Genomic DNA, 18,468 nt, shown 5'->3' on the forward strand with positions numbered 1-18,468 from the left:
AAGGGGTTTACCGATAGCTGTACCAGTGAACCTGTTTTCTCAAACGGGTAGATAACGGGTAATGCCAGATAGCGGGTGTGAAATTTCAATATCTGTTACCAGTTTACCCGGTTTGAAAAAAAAAATGTAAAAAAAAAAAAAAATCAACCACGCAAAAAATCTAAATATATATTAAGTAACCAAAACTTAGTCATAAATAAGTTCAATATCCATTAACCCGTTACTGCTTATTGAATACATTAAGTAACCAAAAAGTATGCAATTGAGAGTCAGAAAAGGAAAGACAATTACAATAAATTTTGGAATTTCGCAAGACGATATGATATACATACTTATATAATATATATATATATATATATATATATATATATATATATATTGTTTTTTTTTTTATCATTTTAGTTTTCATCTTTAGACGAACACATCTCATCATTTTAGAACTGAGTTAACTCCTCTTTTCCATTACTGACGATATAAATGTGCATAGGTTATGGACAATACAAATGCAGAAGATTTCCAACAACTGAAAGAGAGAGTAGAAGTGATGCTACCTGCAACTAAAATTGTTAAAACCATAGAATTGGTTGATACAATCCAACGGTTAGGTTTCTCGTATCACTTCGAGGACAAAATTCGGGACACCATAGGACAGTTAATGAGCATATCGGATGATGAATCCCTAAATGATAATCTTCATATTACGTCGCTTTGGTTTCGACTGCTTCGACAGGAAGGACATGCAATATCAAGTGGTAATATCTATAAAATTATAAAATACCTCATTCATTCATTAATACGTTTTTTTTTTTTTTTTTTTTTTTTGGTGCGTGGAAAATATCACCTCAAATAATTATTCTAGATAGTAAATCGAAGACCAACGCACAAGTGATTGGGACTTTAGCATTTTTTTGCCAAGCCCATACATATGGACTTTAACCAACATAACTTCCTTTCAAATCTCATGCTCATGTCATGGGCTCTACCGACCCTGCTCTCTAAAATATTGTCATTTATTATTAATTATAATGAATTGGTGAAAGCAGAAATATTCAAGAAGTTCACAAATGAAGATGGAAAGTTCAAAAATGAGCTCATAAGTGATGTCCAAGGAATGTTAAGCTTATATGAAGCTTCTCATCTCATGGTTAATGGAGAGCCCATCTTAGAAGAGGCTTTATCGTTTGCTACGGATCACCTTCGGTCCTTTGTAACCACATCATCAAATTCAAGCAACGTTCTTGTTGCACAAGTCAAGCATGCCCTGTGGCAACCGATCAGGAAGGGTTTACCACGAGTGGAGGCAAAATATTTCATCTCGATCTACCACGAAGACCCTTTGCATAATGAAGTTTTGCTCAAATTTGCCAAGTTAGATTTCAATATGGTCCAAAAGCTGCACCAGAAGGAAGCTTGTGAACTCACGAGGTACGTGTTTGAAAGCTTCCTTGAGCAATTATTATTTGAAATTGATCATTTGGAGTTTGAAAATAATGCTGAATTCAAACCGTCATGTGTAAATATTTTCAGGTGGTGGAAAGAATTAGACTTTGAATCGAAGTTACCATATTTCCGAGACAGGTTTGCTGAGTGTTACCTTTGGAGTATGGTGATTCTTTTTGAGCCCAAATATGCCCTTGCTAGGAAAATACTGGCGAAAGTAATTCTTATCCTCGTAATTATTGATGACACGTATGATGTTCATGGAAAGCTCGAGGAGCTCCAAGTCTTCACAAGAGCAGTCCATAGGTTTGTTTGTATCAATCTATTAGATCATACTATATAGTAAAAAAAAAAAAATCTCGTTCTCTATACTATGCTTCGTTTAATTTGATGCATGCTATTTTTCAGTTGGAATATCAATTGTCTAGACGAACTTCCAAAGTACATGAAGAACATTTACAAGCCAATGTTAGATCTATACAACGAGATTGATGAATTGATGAAAAAAGAAGGACACGGATCGTATCGAGTTGAATATGCTAAAGATGTAGTAAGTGACAATGTTTGATTATGTTTTAATATTACTGAGAATTTAACTCAATGTGGATATATAACATTATTCTTGTTTCATTTTAAAACCCTGTAATTTTATCTTATAGAGCTAAATCAAGAATTTTATCTTTATAGAGCCATATACAGTACAAAAAACATATAGCGTACCCTCTAACCGCTACTAGTTTAATTCAAGGAATTTTATAACAGTACTGGCGGCTACATAGGTTCGATTCAACCGAGATATAAGATATAGTTATTAATAGTGACAAAAATAGTTAATATTATCTCAAAATCATATTTATATCTTTTTTTTCGACGACAAAAATACATAATGTTACGTTTTGATTGAACCGTAGGTACATAGGCCGTTACGTTGGATGAAAAACATGTGGCGACCTCATATTTAATGAAAAATTAATAGTTTTTCTTAAAACTAATTCAATATTAATTATATAAATTTATAATACAAAACAATTAAAAAACTTTATCATCATTAGTATACAAACATCATTAATTTTTTTTCTTTAAAAGTAATTAAAAATTAAGTATATCATTTTAGATTTTATAATCTAAAAAATTATAAAATTACTATCAAAGTTTAATTAGTTTAAGAAAAAATAGTGATAAATAATTTTGTATTATAAAATGATGTAATTAATGTTTAATTCTATTGTATTATAAAATGATAAAATTAATATTTAATCAGTTTTAAGAAAAAATATTAAAAAATTAAATTATAACATGATATAATTAACATTTAATTAGTTTTAAGAAAATTACTAAAAATGTGTATTATAAAATATCATTAATATTTAATTAGAATTAAGAAAAAATAATAACTATTGTACATTAATGAGGAGAAACATTTGTTTTCTTTTAATTCTTTTGTATCATAAAATTATATACTTAATATATAATTAGTTTTAAGAAAAAATATTAATTTTTCATTAAATCTGGGATTGCCACGCGTGTTTTCATCTTACTTAACGGACTAGGTATTTACAGTGCAACTAAAATGTAACATTATGTATTTTTACATCGAATTTTTTATTTTGATATATAAATATGATTATGAGAAAACATTAAAATACTTTTGCCACTGTGAACTCTATAAAAAATATACGTAAGGCTGTATTATTAACCGAGAGATATACACTTAATGACAAAAAATCCAAAGGTTTCTTTGGATTTTGATCAAAATATGTAAAGCCGGCCACGAAGTCTGAATATTAAGTATGAATCCATGAGACCGTCTGATATTTAGAACAAAAAAAAAAAAAAAAAAAAAGAGTACGTGAGTCTGGGTCTCTTAACATACACATACAGAAAAGTAATGATTATAGAATTAAAGTTAGTAAAGAAAAATTCCTTGACGTAAATGATAATAAATCTACGAAGAAACTGGGGTAGCGAGGTGGACAATATGACCAAAACGATCAGTCTTTAATAATAAAAAAAAAAAAAAAAAAAAAAAAAAAAAAACCAAATATCGTATTAAAACTAATTATCACACATCAACGCAGAAAATAAAATAGAAGACTTGAAAAAGACACACAAATCGAGCTATTTTTGGTAGTTTTGAGTTTTTCGTCTATTTTTGTCCTGTTTCCATGGGGCTCCAAAGTTTCTGGTTAATGTTGGCAAAAACCGATTAGTACTTACCCTACGGTAAATACACGAATAACATATGAGGAACAGCGATTTATTTCAAACCCGCTAGCCGACGGTAATTGGTAATTGGTAATTGCTTTAATTTGCAGACATAATGTTATTGCATATAGGTATTCTTCCTAATTTTCTATAATTCAAAAATTAAGATCCTCATCCCTATTGGTTTAATTTATAATGCATGGAATGTAACTACTAGATGAAAGAAATTTGCCGAGCTTACTTGGGAGAAGCCGAATGGTTTAATAAGGGCTATGTGCCAACAATGGAGGAATACATGCAACATGGCTCAGTGACATCTGGTCAGTGTTTCGTAGCAATCACCTCATTCCTTGGAGTGGGAGATATTGCCACAGAGGAGGCCTTTGAATGGGCCTCAAAATATCCCAAAATCATTCGTGCGGGCTCAGTTGTTAGTAGGCTTATGGATGACATCGTCAGCCATAAGGTACATATGTTTCATACATTAGTTCATTATTAGGCACAATTTCTATTAAAAAATTTAATCAATACATTTGTATCCCTTCAATTTTTTTCTTTGCACAAAGTTGGACTAATAATAACCTGTGTATCATGTATATAATTAACAAATAATTAGGTGGTCAGCTATATCTATATTTTTCACATTGCTACTTTGTCGTCTTTTCGTAAATATTAGGTAAATAAACATAAACATAATTTACGCGTGTAAGTACATGAACGTGACCATTTCTTTAGTATTTACGAAAGATTGACTATATAGCAATGTGAAAGCGTAAATATAACTATATATGTAATGGACTTTATAATTAAATAATTGTTCTTAACAAACTATATAGTGGAAACATTAGAGATCTTCTTTTAATAGCTATATTTGATCTGAGAGTAGGAAGTTCTTTTTTATTTATTTTTTAATAGACATCATAAATTATGTGAACATTGAGCGAATTATGCCTATTCAATAATATCTATCATGTGAATATTGAGTTATTATTAATAAACTACGATTATTATTTTCGTTTACAGTTCGAGCAAAAGAGAGGGCATGTTGCATCAAGTGTTGAGTGCTACATGAAGCAATATGGGGTGTCGGAGGAAGAAGCGTACATCGAGCTTCGTAGGCAAATCAAGGAAGCATGGAAGGATATAAACGAAGATTTTATTGCGCCTAGGGCTGTTCCAATAGCTCTCCTTACACTTACAGTCAATTACACACGCGTTTTAGATGTTTTATACAAAGATAAAGATAATTTCACCCACGCTGGTGGACTCATGAAAGATCTTGTCAAGGCTATGTTTGTCGATTCTATTCCGATGTGAAACATAGTCATACATTTTAGTTATTCTTGTATCATACGTTTATATGATTTGTAACAAACCTATTGGGTATGGGTGTGATTATTCTGTCTGAGATTTAGTCTTATGTTAAATAATGCATATGAGTATGGAGTCGTTGTGATATTGCGAACATTAAAATATTTATATTAATTCATTTGAATCTGGTTAAAGCTTCATTTTTTAGTCAAAAGGATAGAGAATATGTTCTATAAAGGACTCGTGTCTTACTATCAATACTACAACTTTTGATAATGAGCCACATAAAGCTTTTATAACTCACAACAAAGGTTGTCCTAAGACCAGTTATGACATTACTAAGCACATGATCACACAGTAAGCAATATCAAACAATTTAGTAAACAACAGGCCGATTCAAGAAATATACATTTGTCATTACTTCGAGTTCTAAACCACATATTTGATTTTTATTTTAAATAGAATTGAATTAAAAAAACACTCTCAATCCTATTTAGAGGAAGCCAAATGGTTAATTACAATATATATATATATATATATATATATATATATATATATATATATATATATATATGTATTGTTGGCATGGTTTTAAGTTTGACAAAAAAAATTATTGTAGTTGTACAAGAATGTCTGCAATAAGTTGTTCAAGACCTTGGGTTACTTAAGTCACATATCCTCCCGCACGAATAAAACTGTAAATATTCTGTTTAATTATAGTTCGTCTTTTAAGGAAAACTATTATCGGATATTTGGTTTCCGATAATACAGATTTGCGAAAGATTTGATGTTAACCTAATAAAACTCTCCTACGACAGAAATTAGGTTGGTCACTTTTTATTTTTGGTCAATACACCCTGACCTTATTCTTAAGCCAGTCTCTCAACCTTAGAGAGATAATTAGTTTAAGTAATTGTTTGCTACTGTTGTGCTTTATATGTACAAAGTATGTGAGTATGTGTGTTTGCATTGATTTGCTGAATCGATCATCAGGAGAGGATTGCGTGCAAAAGAGAAGGACTCTTTGATTTAAGAGGATCTTAGATAGCAATTCAGCGGAGAAACAAAGAAACGACTATTTGAGAGGGAGTCTACAATCCTAAGTCCTTGTACCTTTGATTTCATACTATTTGATTGATTTACACCATTGGACATATTAATCTCCCTCATTAGGTGATTTATCATCAAACAAGCATACTAAATCTCTGTGTCTTTTATTATTTTATGCTTTGTGTGATTGCTAGTTTGATTGTTTGGTTTATTGATTGTGCATAAACAATCAGTTGTTCAACTAGTTCTCATAACCTATAATTGAATACCCGTCTCATAATATGTTTAGTAATTTCGCGTGTGAGTATATATATATATATATATATATATATATATATATATATATATATATATATATATATATATATATATATATATGTGTGTGTGTGTGTGTGTGTGTGTGTGTGTGTATTCTAAAGAAGTATATGAACCTTCCTTTGGTATCAATATTGGATATGTAATGCTTACGATCACTTCATTTGTGGGATTAGGAGATATTGCAACCGAAGAGGCTTTCCAATGAGCACCAATTTTTCCCAAAATTATTCGACCGTTTCTTTGGTTTAATAGTAAAACAGTCATATAGTTAATTGAAGATTTTCATATATCCGCAGTAGCTTCATCAACAATTTGTAGGTGCACGGACGTCATTGTCTACCACAAGGTACATATATATATATATATATATATATATATATATATATATATATATATATATTAGTAAGAAGAATTCAAAATCCTTATATCCTTTCAGCATTTAGGCTTGTTAATTCAACAGATTTATTATTTCGAAAAGTCAAGAGAATGTTTAAGTATGCCTACTATATAAAATTATTGGACATGGCTCACTTGTAATCTGACGTACTTATCTATAGATCATTTTAGTTAATGAAAACCACATTTTCAACCAACTATTGATTTAGAGATGACTCTCTCAAGGTAAGAGAGGTTGACTAACAAAATTTCATAGGGAAATGAATTCGAGTACTATTAATGCTCAATGCCGAACTAATACTGAAGAGCCGTTCGCGGTTCGAATATGTTGTGGACCCTGACATCGCACGTGGGTGGGCGGACTCTTAGAGGTGCCACACGGGGGCCCGGAGGATTCGTAGTGCGCGAATGACGCCCTAGGGCCTTATGCAGTTGTGCTGAGGCCACGATGTGGGCAGGCAGATGCCCTTAAGTGTTGCACGGGAGCTCGGAGGCCGCGCCGTGTGTGGGCAGACCCCCAAAGGTGCCGCATGAGAGCCCGTAGGTCGCATTGTAAGCGGGCGGACCCCAAATGCGCCACACGGGAACCCAAGGGCTGCGTGGTAGTTGTACAAACGTCTTAAGGCCTCGCCATGGGTGAGACCTTTGCCTTTTTAAGGTCTCAGATGAGATGTGGAGTTTGAGAGCTGGTGGGAGCACGTAGATGTTCTCGTGTACCCATGCTTCTAGCTCCAAAATGATAATGCTCAGTTTGAGACTAACATCAAAGAACCGATCGCGGTTTGACCCATGATCGGACTCTGAGTTCGCACGTACACAGGGTGTTGTCCTCCCTTGGATCACCGACCATTGGTAGTCCAGAGTCCTTTAGTTCATTCCCTGATAAAGGGAAACAGTGAACTAGAGGGGGCGCGAAGGGTTTGCCCCCGATGCGCACTCCGTCGCTCAACATTAGTATTGATGTAATGTCAAGGTTTGGTTGGTCTCATCTCGTCTCCAAACGTTAGTATTTGGAGAGAAGGTGGGGTGAAGGTGATGCGTGACATTTCGCGCTAAAAAATAATTTCCTTACTAGAACTAAAATACACTACTACAAAACTGGGCTTCTACAAAATTAAAGAACCGTTGTAGAATACATATACAATAGTTCTATATTGTTGTAGAAGCTCGATAGATTCTACAACGGTACACTTACCGTTGTATAAATTTCAAAAACAATTGAAATCCTCGCCGCATCGACGTAGATTTCTGGCCGCGGCGAGATCTTCTACAATGGATGTCGATCTCTATCGTTGTAGAGGAGCTCGCCATGGCGAGAAATGTACATCGCTGCGGCTAGATTATGCCGATACTTTTTAAAATTTTCGTCGAAGCGAAGTAGAATTCTCGCTGTGGAGACATCTTTCATAACGGTATTCGTACCGCTATATAATGTTTTTGAGAAACTTTTGTTAAAATCTCACTGCAGCGAGAATTGTACATCGTTGCGGGGAGGTTACATAGAGATTGCCTTAAATATTTCGCCGCATCGACGTTCAATTCTCGTTGTAGCGAGATATTACACACAACGATACTCATACTGTTGTGTAATGTGTACAATATTTTTTTTAAATCTCGCTGCATTTACGGTTTTTTTCCACTGCGGCGAGATGGAATTTCTGCTGGATATCAATGTTGTGCTTCAATAACGATACTAAAACTCGTTGTAAAAACTGGAATTCAATTTAAAAAAAACTATACGCACTTGTCTTTTCGGTTTTTCGGATTCGTAGTACCTGAGAATAAAGTATAAATCTAAATGCAACAAATATTACCTCTTGCCTTGCATGAAATTTTGTCAAAAGATGTGAGATTTTCAATAGCCAATGTATGTGTATTCTTCAACTCGATTTGCTAAAAGGTCATCGATACAAGTCCTTCGGATTCCATGCAATTAGAGTTGATGAAAAGTCTATGTATGCTAGAGAAGTCCTTCCCAACTTCGGTTTTCGACATCATGATTCACTTAACTGTTCACTTGGTATGTGAAGTGAAATTATGTGGACCCGTGTTTTTACGGTGGATGTATGCAATTCGACTTTACATGAAAGTTTTGAAGAGTTACGTGAAGAACTACAATAGGCCGGCCGGAAGGTAGCATAGTGGAAAATTACATAGTAGAGGAGTCAGTTGAATTTTGTTAGTATTTGGCTAAAACAAACGCAATTGGGTGCCCAAAAAAAAATATTTGAATTAAAAGCTCTATCTACAGGTAACTTTTTGTGACACTTTCTTATGTTTATTTAAATTATAAATGTTCGTATTTATTTATGTGACTGCTTATCCATAGGTACTTATTCCAGCATCGACTAAAAATAATAGGTCACTCTCCATGTGCTACACAACGTTTCAGAGTTCACACCATTTGTTGATATCCATTTGAATGAATCGAGAATGAATGATCCAACGAAAGCTAGAAATGAAAAATGGTTACAAGAAGAGAATAACTGTTTGTTTCAGAAGGGGCTTGGAAACCAGTTATTTCAAGAGTCAGGATATTCAATCACATTGAGTAAAATATCTGGAGGGTCATCTTCAATGGTTACAATGTATTTTGCTTTGTATGTTAATGGTTTTATTACATTTTACACAAGAGAAAGACACAACAAGCATCACATTCAAAATAATGGCGTTAATATATTTGTTGAAGCATTACATGTTTCGTGAAGATATAAATCTAATTTTTGTTTGAAAAACAAGGACTATTTCATTTGAAAACGTATTCTTATGTTCTATTTTATGTTATTTAGTTTGGAAATGCATATTTTTTTTAGTTTCTATCTTTTGGCCAGGCAAAATTTTCAGAATGAGGATAACCTCACCGCAACGACTCATAGAATTCGCCACTGGAAGTTAGCCATTAAATTTTCTAGAAAATCTCGCAGCAGCGAGTCAATTTGTCGCTGCGGCTAGATAAGGTAGAGTCTGAATAAGGACCATTTCATTGCAGCGACTCACAGGATTTGCCGCGCCAAGATAGCTAGAAAAAAGTCCCAGAAAATCTCGCCGCATCGAGTCAATTTATCGATACGGTGAGCTCAGGCAGAGTCTGAATGAAGACCATCTCGCTATAGCAACTCATAGGATTTTCTGCGGCGAGATAGCTAGAAAAATTAAAAGAAAATCTCACCGCAACGAGTTAATTTGTCGATGCTGCAAGATCAGGTAGAGTCTGAATGAGAGCCATCTCGTCATAGTGACTCACAGGATTCTCCGCGGTGAGATAGCCAGGAAAACTTCCCTGAAAATTTCACCGTAGCGAGTCAATTTGTCGTTGCGGCGAGATCAGGCAGAGTATGAATGAGCATCATCTCACCTCAGCGACTCACAAATCTCGACACGACGAGCTCAGGCAGTATAATATACTAGATATCTCACTGCAGCTAGGAACCTACAACCGTGCGGCAAGAACCTTTCCTGGTTATCTCGCTGCGTCGAGAGTTTTGAGTCGTCGAGGCGAAATAGTGGTTGTTGACCATATATCAGTTTGTGCCACATTAATAGTCCATTTTTTCCTGTTTTGCAACGTACAAATCACCACTCAAACAATAATATACACAGTCTAAAACATTATTACATAGCATAAATAAGCAATATTAAATAAACGAGTCTCAAACACTCTCATAACATAAACAAGATAAATACGTAAACATAAAAAAATCTCAAACGAACAAGTCTTCAACTTAAAAATTGAAAAATCATAAAACTTAACGAAATTGATTCAAGTCTTGTAAGTTATATCATATATAGAAATAAAATTCACTCGTTGTTTGCATCATCGTCCTGTTGGCATTGGTGCCCACAAGAAGAGTAATAGTTATTACTTATATGCATTTGATGTAATAAAGTCTCACGAAGACTCTTGCTTGTAACAGCTGAATAATTAATAAAAGTTAAAACTTTCATTCATTCTTCTTTATCTATTTAAAGCTTTATGATAAACCATAGTCTTTAGTCCTTAAAAAAACCTAACAACAAATGAAGAGTCAAATATAGATTTGCATGAACAAACTCTTCATGGTTTGCTTAAAATAGTATATTCACAATCTAAAGTTCAAATGACTATTGATCTCAGTATAATTGTTAGGAGAATCTATGATGTCTGGTAATGAGACATAGAGAGTTGGAGACTCTATAGTTCTTCCTGGATACCTTCTGAAGATACTGAATTGACCAATGCACCTCTAGAGAATTGTAATAACAAACCATTTAACCTCTTCTGTCTCAGAGTCACTATATATGAATTGCATCATGCTTACCTCAATCCTGAAATGAGACATGTCATTTCATAGCTTACGTATTCTCATTCAAGAAAGTCAGAGATAGACAAGACTTATTGGTGAAGTACTAAGTTATGAAGATGTCATGAAGAACTTTGTGAAGATCTCATAGATATGGAATTCATGTACAAGATTGCTGAAATGCAATGTATATCACCTCATGCTTTGTTCCTTGGAATGTGAATAAATGAACTGGCCAGTGTCCAAATTGAGTCATGACTCTTTTGGATGAATCAATGTGATTTGTTAGCTCCTCGTCAATATATTGTTTCTAATTTATTCACAAGCGACAAAAGAGTTGAGGAAATAATAAATAGAACGGTAAAATGATAATTTTGTAAATCTCATCTAGTTGATGATATTCACGAAGGGTTAACATAGATGATATCCAATGGATCCACTCATTCCAATTAAGTAGAATTCTTGAGTAGAAAATATATTCATTTGAACCGAGAGATTTCAGTGTCAACTCTTTAGTGGAGTCAGTTGACATTAAGCTAGAACTTGGAAAAGGTTTGTGAACTTTTGAGTCCAAGTATGCTGGCTCAAGCTTTATTCATTTGGATCCATGAGGTCACTACCACAAGTCATTAGAGTAGGATTAGTTAAACAAGAAAGCTAAGTCAAAACAAGTTCAAATGTTGAAGTAGACAAGTTTTACGAAAATTGTCTAAACGGTAATTTTTGTCCTTTTGGAAATTGGATGGTATGAATGTCAATAAATAAGTTTTTTGACATTGTCATATGATGACAATTTCTTTTTGGTCACACGGCCAACATCATTACATTGGGCCTTGAGAATTGAATTTCATTTCATGGAATTTTATGTGAAAATTCTACATGGGCTTTTCTTATATTGTCATGAACAAATAAAGAAACATCTAGAAGCATGTTCTAGAAGCTCCAAAACCGTGGCCATCATAGAGGAGAAAGGGAAATTATTTTGTGCATTGCTGTACGAAGATACTTGCCAAAAGAAAAAGAGGAAACAAATTTGTTCCATGAAGCAATGAGATGGGCGGCAAGCAAGGATAGAGACAAATGAGGAAACAAATCCAAGGGATTGATGGAACACGTTGGACATCCAAGGGGAGAAAGAGTAAGCTAGGATTTGCTCATGAATATGTGATATTCAATAGAAAAGAGGAAACTACATTTTCAAAGCAATCCCTCCTCCTATAAATACCCTACCTCATACACAATATTAAACACACAAGTTTCAGAAATTGAGAGTCTCTCTCTCTAGAACCTCCCCCCCCCCCCCTCTCTCTCTCTCTCTCTCTCTCTCTCACTCTCTCTCTCTCTCTCTCTCTCATTCTTTTGTTTTGGCATCTAGGTCCTCATTAGATCTAGTTTTTGTTTTAACTCTTTGGCTCCAAGACAAGTTCTTAAGTCATAATGTTTAAAAGTGCCCACACACTAAATCCTAACCATACTCGAAAGACTCTAGTGGTAGAAACGTTCGTGGTTACTCACATATTCAAGGAGACTCGAAGGAGACAAGCTTAATGGAGACGAGTGATTCAACCTTTCCTAAGGCTTCTCAACGCTCAAGCTTCTAACGAGATTGGTACCGAGTGAAAACTCATAATAGTTTTTAAATTTTAAATTATACGCTCATGCACTTTGTCTAGGTAGTAAAATCGTTTTATGTTTTTTAACGAATTTTTTATATTCCACTGCTTACTAGAAGCGATAATATTTTCTTTATCCTAGACCTGTTCCAACACGTTCTTCACAGGCAGTTGTGGTGGTGGTGGCACCAGATATTGAGGAGGTGCCATATGCGATGGTCATTATGGTGGTTGGTACGGATAATCGTAGTATTGAGTCGATGTGAGAGGCGCCATATTGCATTGTTGGTGTATCACCTGTTGTGTGTGCTGAAAACCGCCACGAGAAAGTGGACGCCATGAGCAATGGAGTCGACAGTAATGGGTTTGATCACCAGAGGTGCTTGTAAACGCACTACGGGCGCATTGAATGGTGACTCTTCTTCTTCATATGCATCCTCTCCGGGATCTTTAATCTTGTACCGCTCAATAGTCGAACCCTTATTAGGCTCCTTCTTGATTGTGTCCAATTTTGAGCGTCCTACCCTAGTCTTTGAACAAAGGTCGTTGATGATTGACGGATATGGAAAACTGTGTCATTCATTACTATAGTCGATCTTCTTCATACAATTATAGATGAATCGACCGACATTGATAGAGAAACCTCAATTGACACAATAAAAGAGGTGGACATGAACCTCGTCTAGTCTGGTGAAATGCTTGATCGAAAAGAGAGGAGCGCAAATAAGTAAACCCAGGTTTTAGCTAACCTGTTGAGTTTATCATGCATGAGTACCATATTCCCTTTCTCACTGATCCAATTCTCTCATGGGATTGTCATAACATCACCACGTCCTCGTGGTTGCAATCTCTTAACCAACTCTGATAACCTTTATTGTCGTAATCCACGTCTGGGGTCTCAAGGAAGTCATTGATAGCTTTGACGCTAAATTCGACAGCTCTAACCCATACCGTATCTCCCTAGCTATCTAGTAATTTTGCGTAGAATTCATACACGAAGTTAAAGTTTGCTTTATACTCGAGAGAAGCACAAAACTTCTGTCAAGAACGGCCTTCTATAGTACTGTGGATTTGCCCTCCTATGTCGATGTTTCTGCTCAACTTCAATCCCCACTCAAGGATCCGACTACGTGATGATAGAATGTCATAGCGTTATTCAGTGGCCTTGCTACTAAAGATCCGATCATTACAATCCACTTCGGATTTTGGTTGACGAACCCGCTTGGATTAACTTTGGTAGGACCTCTAGAAGAACCGGGTTTGTCAGCCGCGGCGCCTGCAAGAGTTTTTGTTCAACCCATGTCTCACCTAATCCAAAAAAAATCATAAGCAATTCAATCTTAATTTTATTATAGACTATCATTTTTCAACGCTAATTCAAACATAAATATTAAACTCTCCAACCCATTCAAAACCATGATTTGAAATTCCGGGGGAACCGGACCGGTTCCCTCTTTTTTGAAGTCCCCGGCACTGGAACATTCAAAACCGGAATACTTCGGTGATTCCAGGGGACCGGACTAGGAACTAGTCAGGAATCCGGTTCCCATTTCCCGGTCCGGTTCAGTGTAAAAAAAGGAAAAAACAGGGTATAAATCTCGGGTTTCCTGCAAAAAAAAAAAGAATTCATTTGAGTTGGGATTAGATCTTGAAAATTCCGTCGCGAGCCAGTGCGAAGTTGCCCAGATCCCGCCGCCCCACTAGCTTCCTGACACAACGAAGGTCAAATTTGCCCAGATCCCGTCGGTTTACTCCTTTTCGGGTGAGCTTCCCGACCTCGTAATGTTTTTTTTTATACTTTTGAGTTTAATTTTTGAAATTTCTTGATAATTCTTGAAGATTAAGTATAAATTGATAGTTGTAAACATGGATGTAGTGTTTATTTAGATTTTGTGTTCATGATTATAATTTTTTGTAATTAATCCGAATTATGTTGTAATGTTTTGATTAGTTAGTGATGATTAAGGTTATGTTGAACTTGTTTATTGATTTATGACGAAATTGTTATGAATTGTTTTTAATTTTAGAGTTTGTGTTCATATTTATAATTTTTTGTAATTAATCCGAATTATGTTATAATTTTTTGATTAGTTAGTGATGATTAAGGTTATGTTGAACTTGTTTATTGATTTATGACGAAATTGTTATGAAGTTGTTTTTTATATTAGAGTTTGTGTTCATGTTTATAATTTTTTTGTAATTAATCCGAATTATGTTATAATTTTTTGATTAGTTAGTGATGATTAAGGTTATGTTGAACTTGTTTATTGATTTATGATGAAATTGTTATGAATTGTTTTTAATTTTAGAGTTTGTGTTCATGTTCATAATTTTTTTGTATTTAGTTCCTATACCATTACCGTATGAAATTCATAACAAGTATCTCGATATGGAGGTTGCAGATGCGGAGAACTACATTGAAGAACAAAATAAGCGGTGAGTAAAATATGAATGCACCATACTCACTGACGGTTGGACGAGACCGATCAGACTGAGCATCATCAACATTATGGTACATTGTATTGGTGCAACGGTGTTCTTAAAGTCCATTGATGCATCCAAGCATACGAAAACAGGGGAGTACATGTGAAACCCCAAAAAAAAAAAAAACTTAATTAAAAGGCTAAAATTTTTGTGTTCAAGTGACGTTTTTTTTTTAGTAAAGTAGTATTGATGATTTTTTTTTTATTTACGCTGTAGTTTTTGAAGTTTTAGTTTTTATATGTGCTTTGGTGTGTTTTTGAATTTTAATATTCTCTTTAGATTACAAAATATGGATATAATATATACAAGTTATATAATATATATATATATATATATTAGATATTATAAATAAGTTAGGTGTGTATGTATACATACTTTATATATATATATATATATTATAGCAAATTAAAGTTAAGGTATATATAAAAAGTATATATATATATACATATTACTTTATTTTATATAACATAATATATATATATATATATATATATATATATAAGTCGTATATGTAAGTTATATATATAAGCAGGTATATGCTTGTAGCAGTATTAAAGTTATAATAATAATAAAGTTATAATAATAATAATAATAATTAATAATAAAGTTATATATACCCACACGTGTAGCAGTATTAAAGTTATAATAATAATAATAATAATAATAATAATTAATATATTAATATTAGAAGTAGGATTAGGGTTTTGGCTTTAGTGTTTGGGCTTTTATGGTTTAATTAAATCATATATAAAAATCTCATCATTTTCTTTTCACGCTTCTTCTTTGCTTTCCCTCCCTCATTCATCTCTTTGTTTGGAAATTTGTAGCTCTAATTATGTATGCTTTCTTTTCTATCTGGTTCGGATTCCTTGAAAACGGTTTCTTAAAACGCTTGCCCTGGTTTCAAAAAATATGGTTTTGCGTTGATTCTTTTTGAAAACGTTAGATTTAAGTGTCTTCTATCTAAATCTTTAGTCGAAAAATATTTTTATGAAATACAGATTTCTTTCCGATTATTTTCAAATCAGTACGCAGACCTGAGACCTATTTTCGATTTCAGACTTACACGTTTACTGTGGATTCAAAAATTTTGGTTTTGCGTTGATTCTTTTAGGAAAAGTTAAGTGTCTTCTATCTAAATCTTTAATCGAAAAATATTTTTATGAAATACAGAATATTTTCTGATTATTTTAAAAACGGTGCGCAGAGAGTTTTTTGCAAAAGTTTTAAAGTTAGATTTTAGAATTTCTTTTATTTTTAATAAATAGTTAAAAAATTATTTTGGCCGTGGTGTCTTACAAAAAGTGATCAAAATTATGTTTTATACGTACTGGAATTTTTACAGAAGTTTTCTCAGAGTTTTAGTTTTTGACCGAAACCCTAATAGACAAGGGTATTTTGGTAATTTCACGTTGAATGTCGTTTATGAAAATTTTCAGAATCTAAAGTATGTCTTGAAATCCATTTCTAAACTGATCCTCGAAAATCTCTTCCGTCGATTAGCTTTTCCGAGCCGTCTAGTTTTCCTGAGCCGTCCACGACCAACGGTCGTACCTTCCGAAACGAAGGTGAGAATAATCTCACTACAACACGGATTTGTTCGAAAATAAAAATTAGTGACTATGCGATCTATATTAGTTTTGTTATGTGACTTTATATGTTGATTTTTTTGATATGTGTGATATGATGATATGTTATGATACATGTGTTATGATTCAATTAGGCATGTTATCTACAATATGTTCTTATTCTAAGCATGTTATCAAGTATGTCCATAACTTATGTTATTCTTACATTTGACGCAATCAAGTAATTAGTTTAACAAGTAAATAAGATTGTCGTACCGTCTTGATCCAAGGAGGTAACTAGAGGATCTTCTCGAGCCGAATCAAGGGCTCTCCTAGAGAATTTTCTCACAAGTTTATCAGATAGATGAGACGTTCTATGGGAGGTTGCAGTCCTATATTTCGTTACCAAAGTGTACAATGAAATTGATACGACTACTCTAGGGGACCCCGAACTAAAAAATGTCAAGACTTTACTATTTGATATCATGTGTCACCTTTTAGCAAGTGAAATACTAATAACTGGTTATGCATATTTATTGCTCTTGTTTTGTGAGTATAGTTGTTCTCGCTGAGCGTTAGCTCACCTATGTATATCCGTCTGTGTTGTAGGTAAATAACCTATGAGCAAGTGAGGAGGGTAGATCAGCAGCGACGATGGCGATAGGGTTGGGTTATGGTTGTCGCTTTCGAAAATAAAAGACTTCCTCTTTACTTTCAGTTTTTCAATAATCCAAACTCAAGGTTTTATTTTTCATGGTTTAAGTTATGCTTTTCAATTCCGTTAAAGGTTACGACTTTATTTATGGTATTTATTTACAATGGTATTTTTGGTTTTATATTTTGATCACGCAACTTTGATTTTTGGTTGTTTTCGTTCATCATGTTTTTAAATGACAAATTTATTTTTAGGTCATGAGTTTTCAAACTTTATATTTTAAGTTTTGAAAAAAAATTTACCTCAAATTTTCCTAAGTTTATAAAAAGTAAGATAAGTAAGATGGTCTAAAAAGTCGGGTCGTCAAAATTAGTATCAGAGCAACGAACCTATGACCCCTTTCGCTATTCGATCGCATGGCTACCCCATACTCAAGTAAGTTAGTATTTTTTTTTCTTATTCGTATTTTTTTTTACTTAGATGGAAAATGTTCAAGCTGCTCGTGGACAAGGTAGAGATAGGCCACGAGGCCGAGGTAGAGGAAGAGGCAGAGTTGCCGCTGATGTCCCAGTGCAAGATGCTCATCATGCCGCTCTGTTTCCTGCACAACAGGGAGCAGCAGAGATTCCCAACGGTCCGGCTCCGGGACCTCAGTTAGCGGCCCAACCAGATCTTGTGGTGCTCGTTGCTGCAACGTATCGAAGCTCAAGAAGCAGATATACATGTAAAGGATAAACTTTTGAATCTCGCCGTTTGTAATTTACGGTTAATAAATGAGCTTTCGTGTGTTACAAGTAAGTTCTTGAATGAATTATGGACGTTGAAGTTTAGAGAGTTAATTTAAATTATTTTAAGGTAATGAAAAATCTCGGAATAAATAAAGGATTTATCGAGTTCGTCTGGAATAATAAATTATTTTCCGAGGAAATATTCCGGAAGCTAATTTAAGAAAATAAATTCTCAAGGATGAGAATTATTTCCGAGAAACCTTAAATATATTTAAATTAATCGAGAACGAACGAGGAAATTATCGGTTTAGTTATTTAATTAAAATCCGATCAGTCACGGATTTAATTAAATAATTACATTACAACGGACGTGATTGTAATGAAAGTTCGGGACCCATTTATAAGAATTTTTGAGTTTGG

General features: G+C 33.9%; 1 protein-coding gene across 1 annotated transcript; it reads left to right on the plus strand.

The window, feature by feature from the left end:
* Positions 1-640: 640 nt before the first annotated feature.
* LOC149398382 ((-)-germacrene D synthase-like) lies at positions 641-5,031 on the plus strand. The gene is made up of 6 exons (XM_089615461.1): positions 641-752; positions 1,044-1,425; positions 1,528-1,746; positions 1,849-1,990; positions 3,863-4,111; positions 4,669-5,031. Exons 1-6 carry the CDS (start codon positions 656-658, stop codon positions 4,960-4,962), a joined length of 1,383 nt encoding a protein of 460 aa, XP_089471587.1. The 5' UTR covers positions 641-655; the 3' UTR covers positions 4,963-5,031.
* The last annotated feature ends 13,437 nt before the right edge of the window (positions 5,032-18,468 follow it).

The sequence above is a fragment of the Urtica dioica genome, chromosome 5 (assembly GCF_054948205.1).
Source record: "Urtica dioica subsp. dioica isolate 48M chromosome 5, U.dioica_male_clone48M_v1_H2, whole genome shotgun sequence".
In the NCBI taxonomy this organism is placed as follows: domain Eukaryota; kingdom Viridiplantae; phylum Streptophyta; class Magnoliopsida; order Rosales; family Urticaceae; genus Urtica; species Urtica dioica.

Coding starts and splice junctions, on each gene's coding strand:
- LOC149398382 (XM_089615461.1), top strand. CDS start 656: ATGAGCATATCGGATGATGAATCCCTAAATGATAATCTTCATATTACG. Junction 1,426..1,527: donor GAAGCTTGTGAACTCACGAG/GTACGTGTTTGA, acceptor AAATATTTTCAG/GTGGTGGAAAGAATTAGACT. Junction 4,112..4,668: donor ATGACATCGTCAGCCATAAG/GTACATATGTTT, acceptor TTTCGTTTACAG/TTCGAGCAAAAGAGAGGGCA.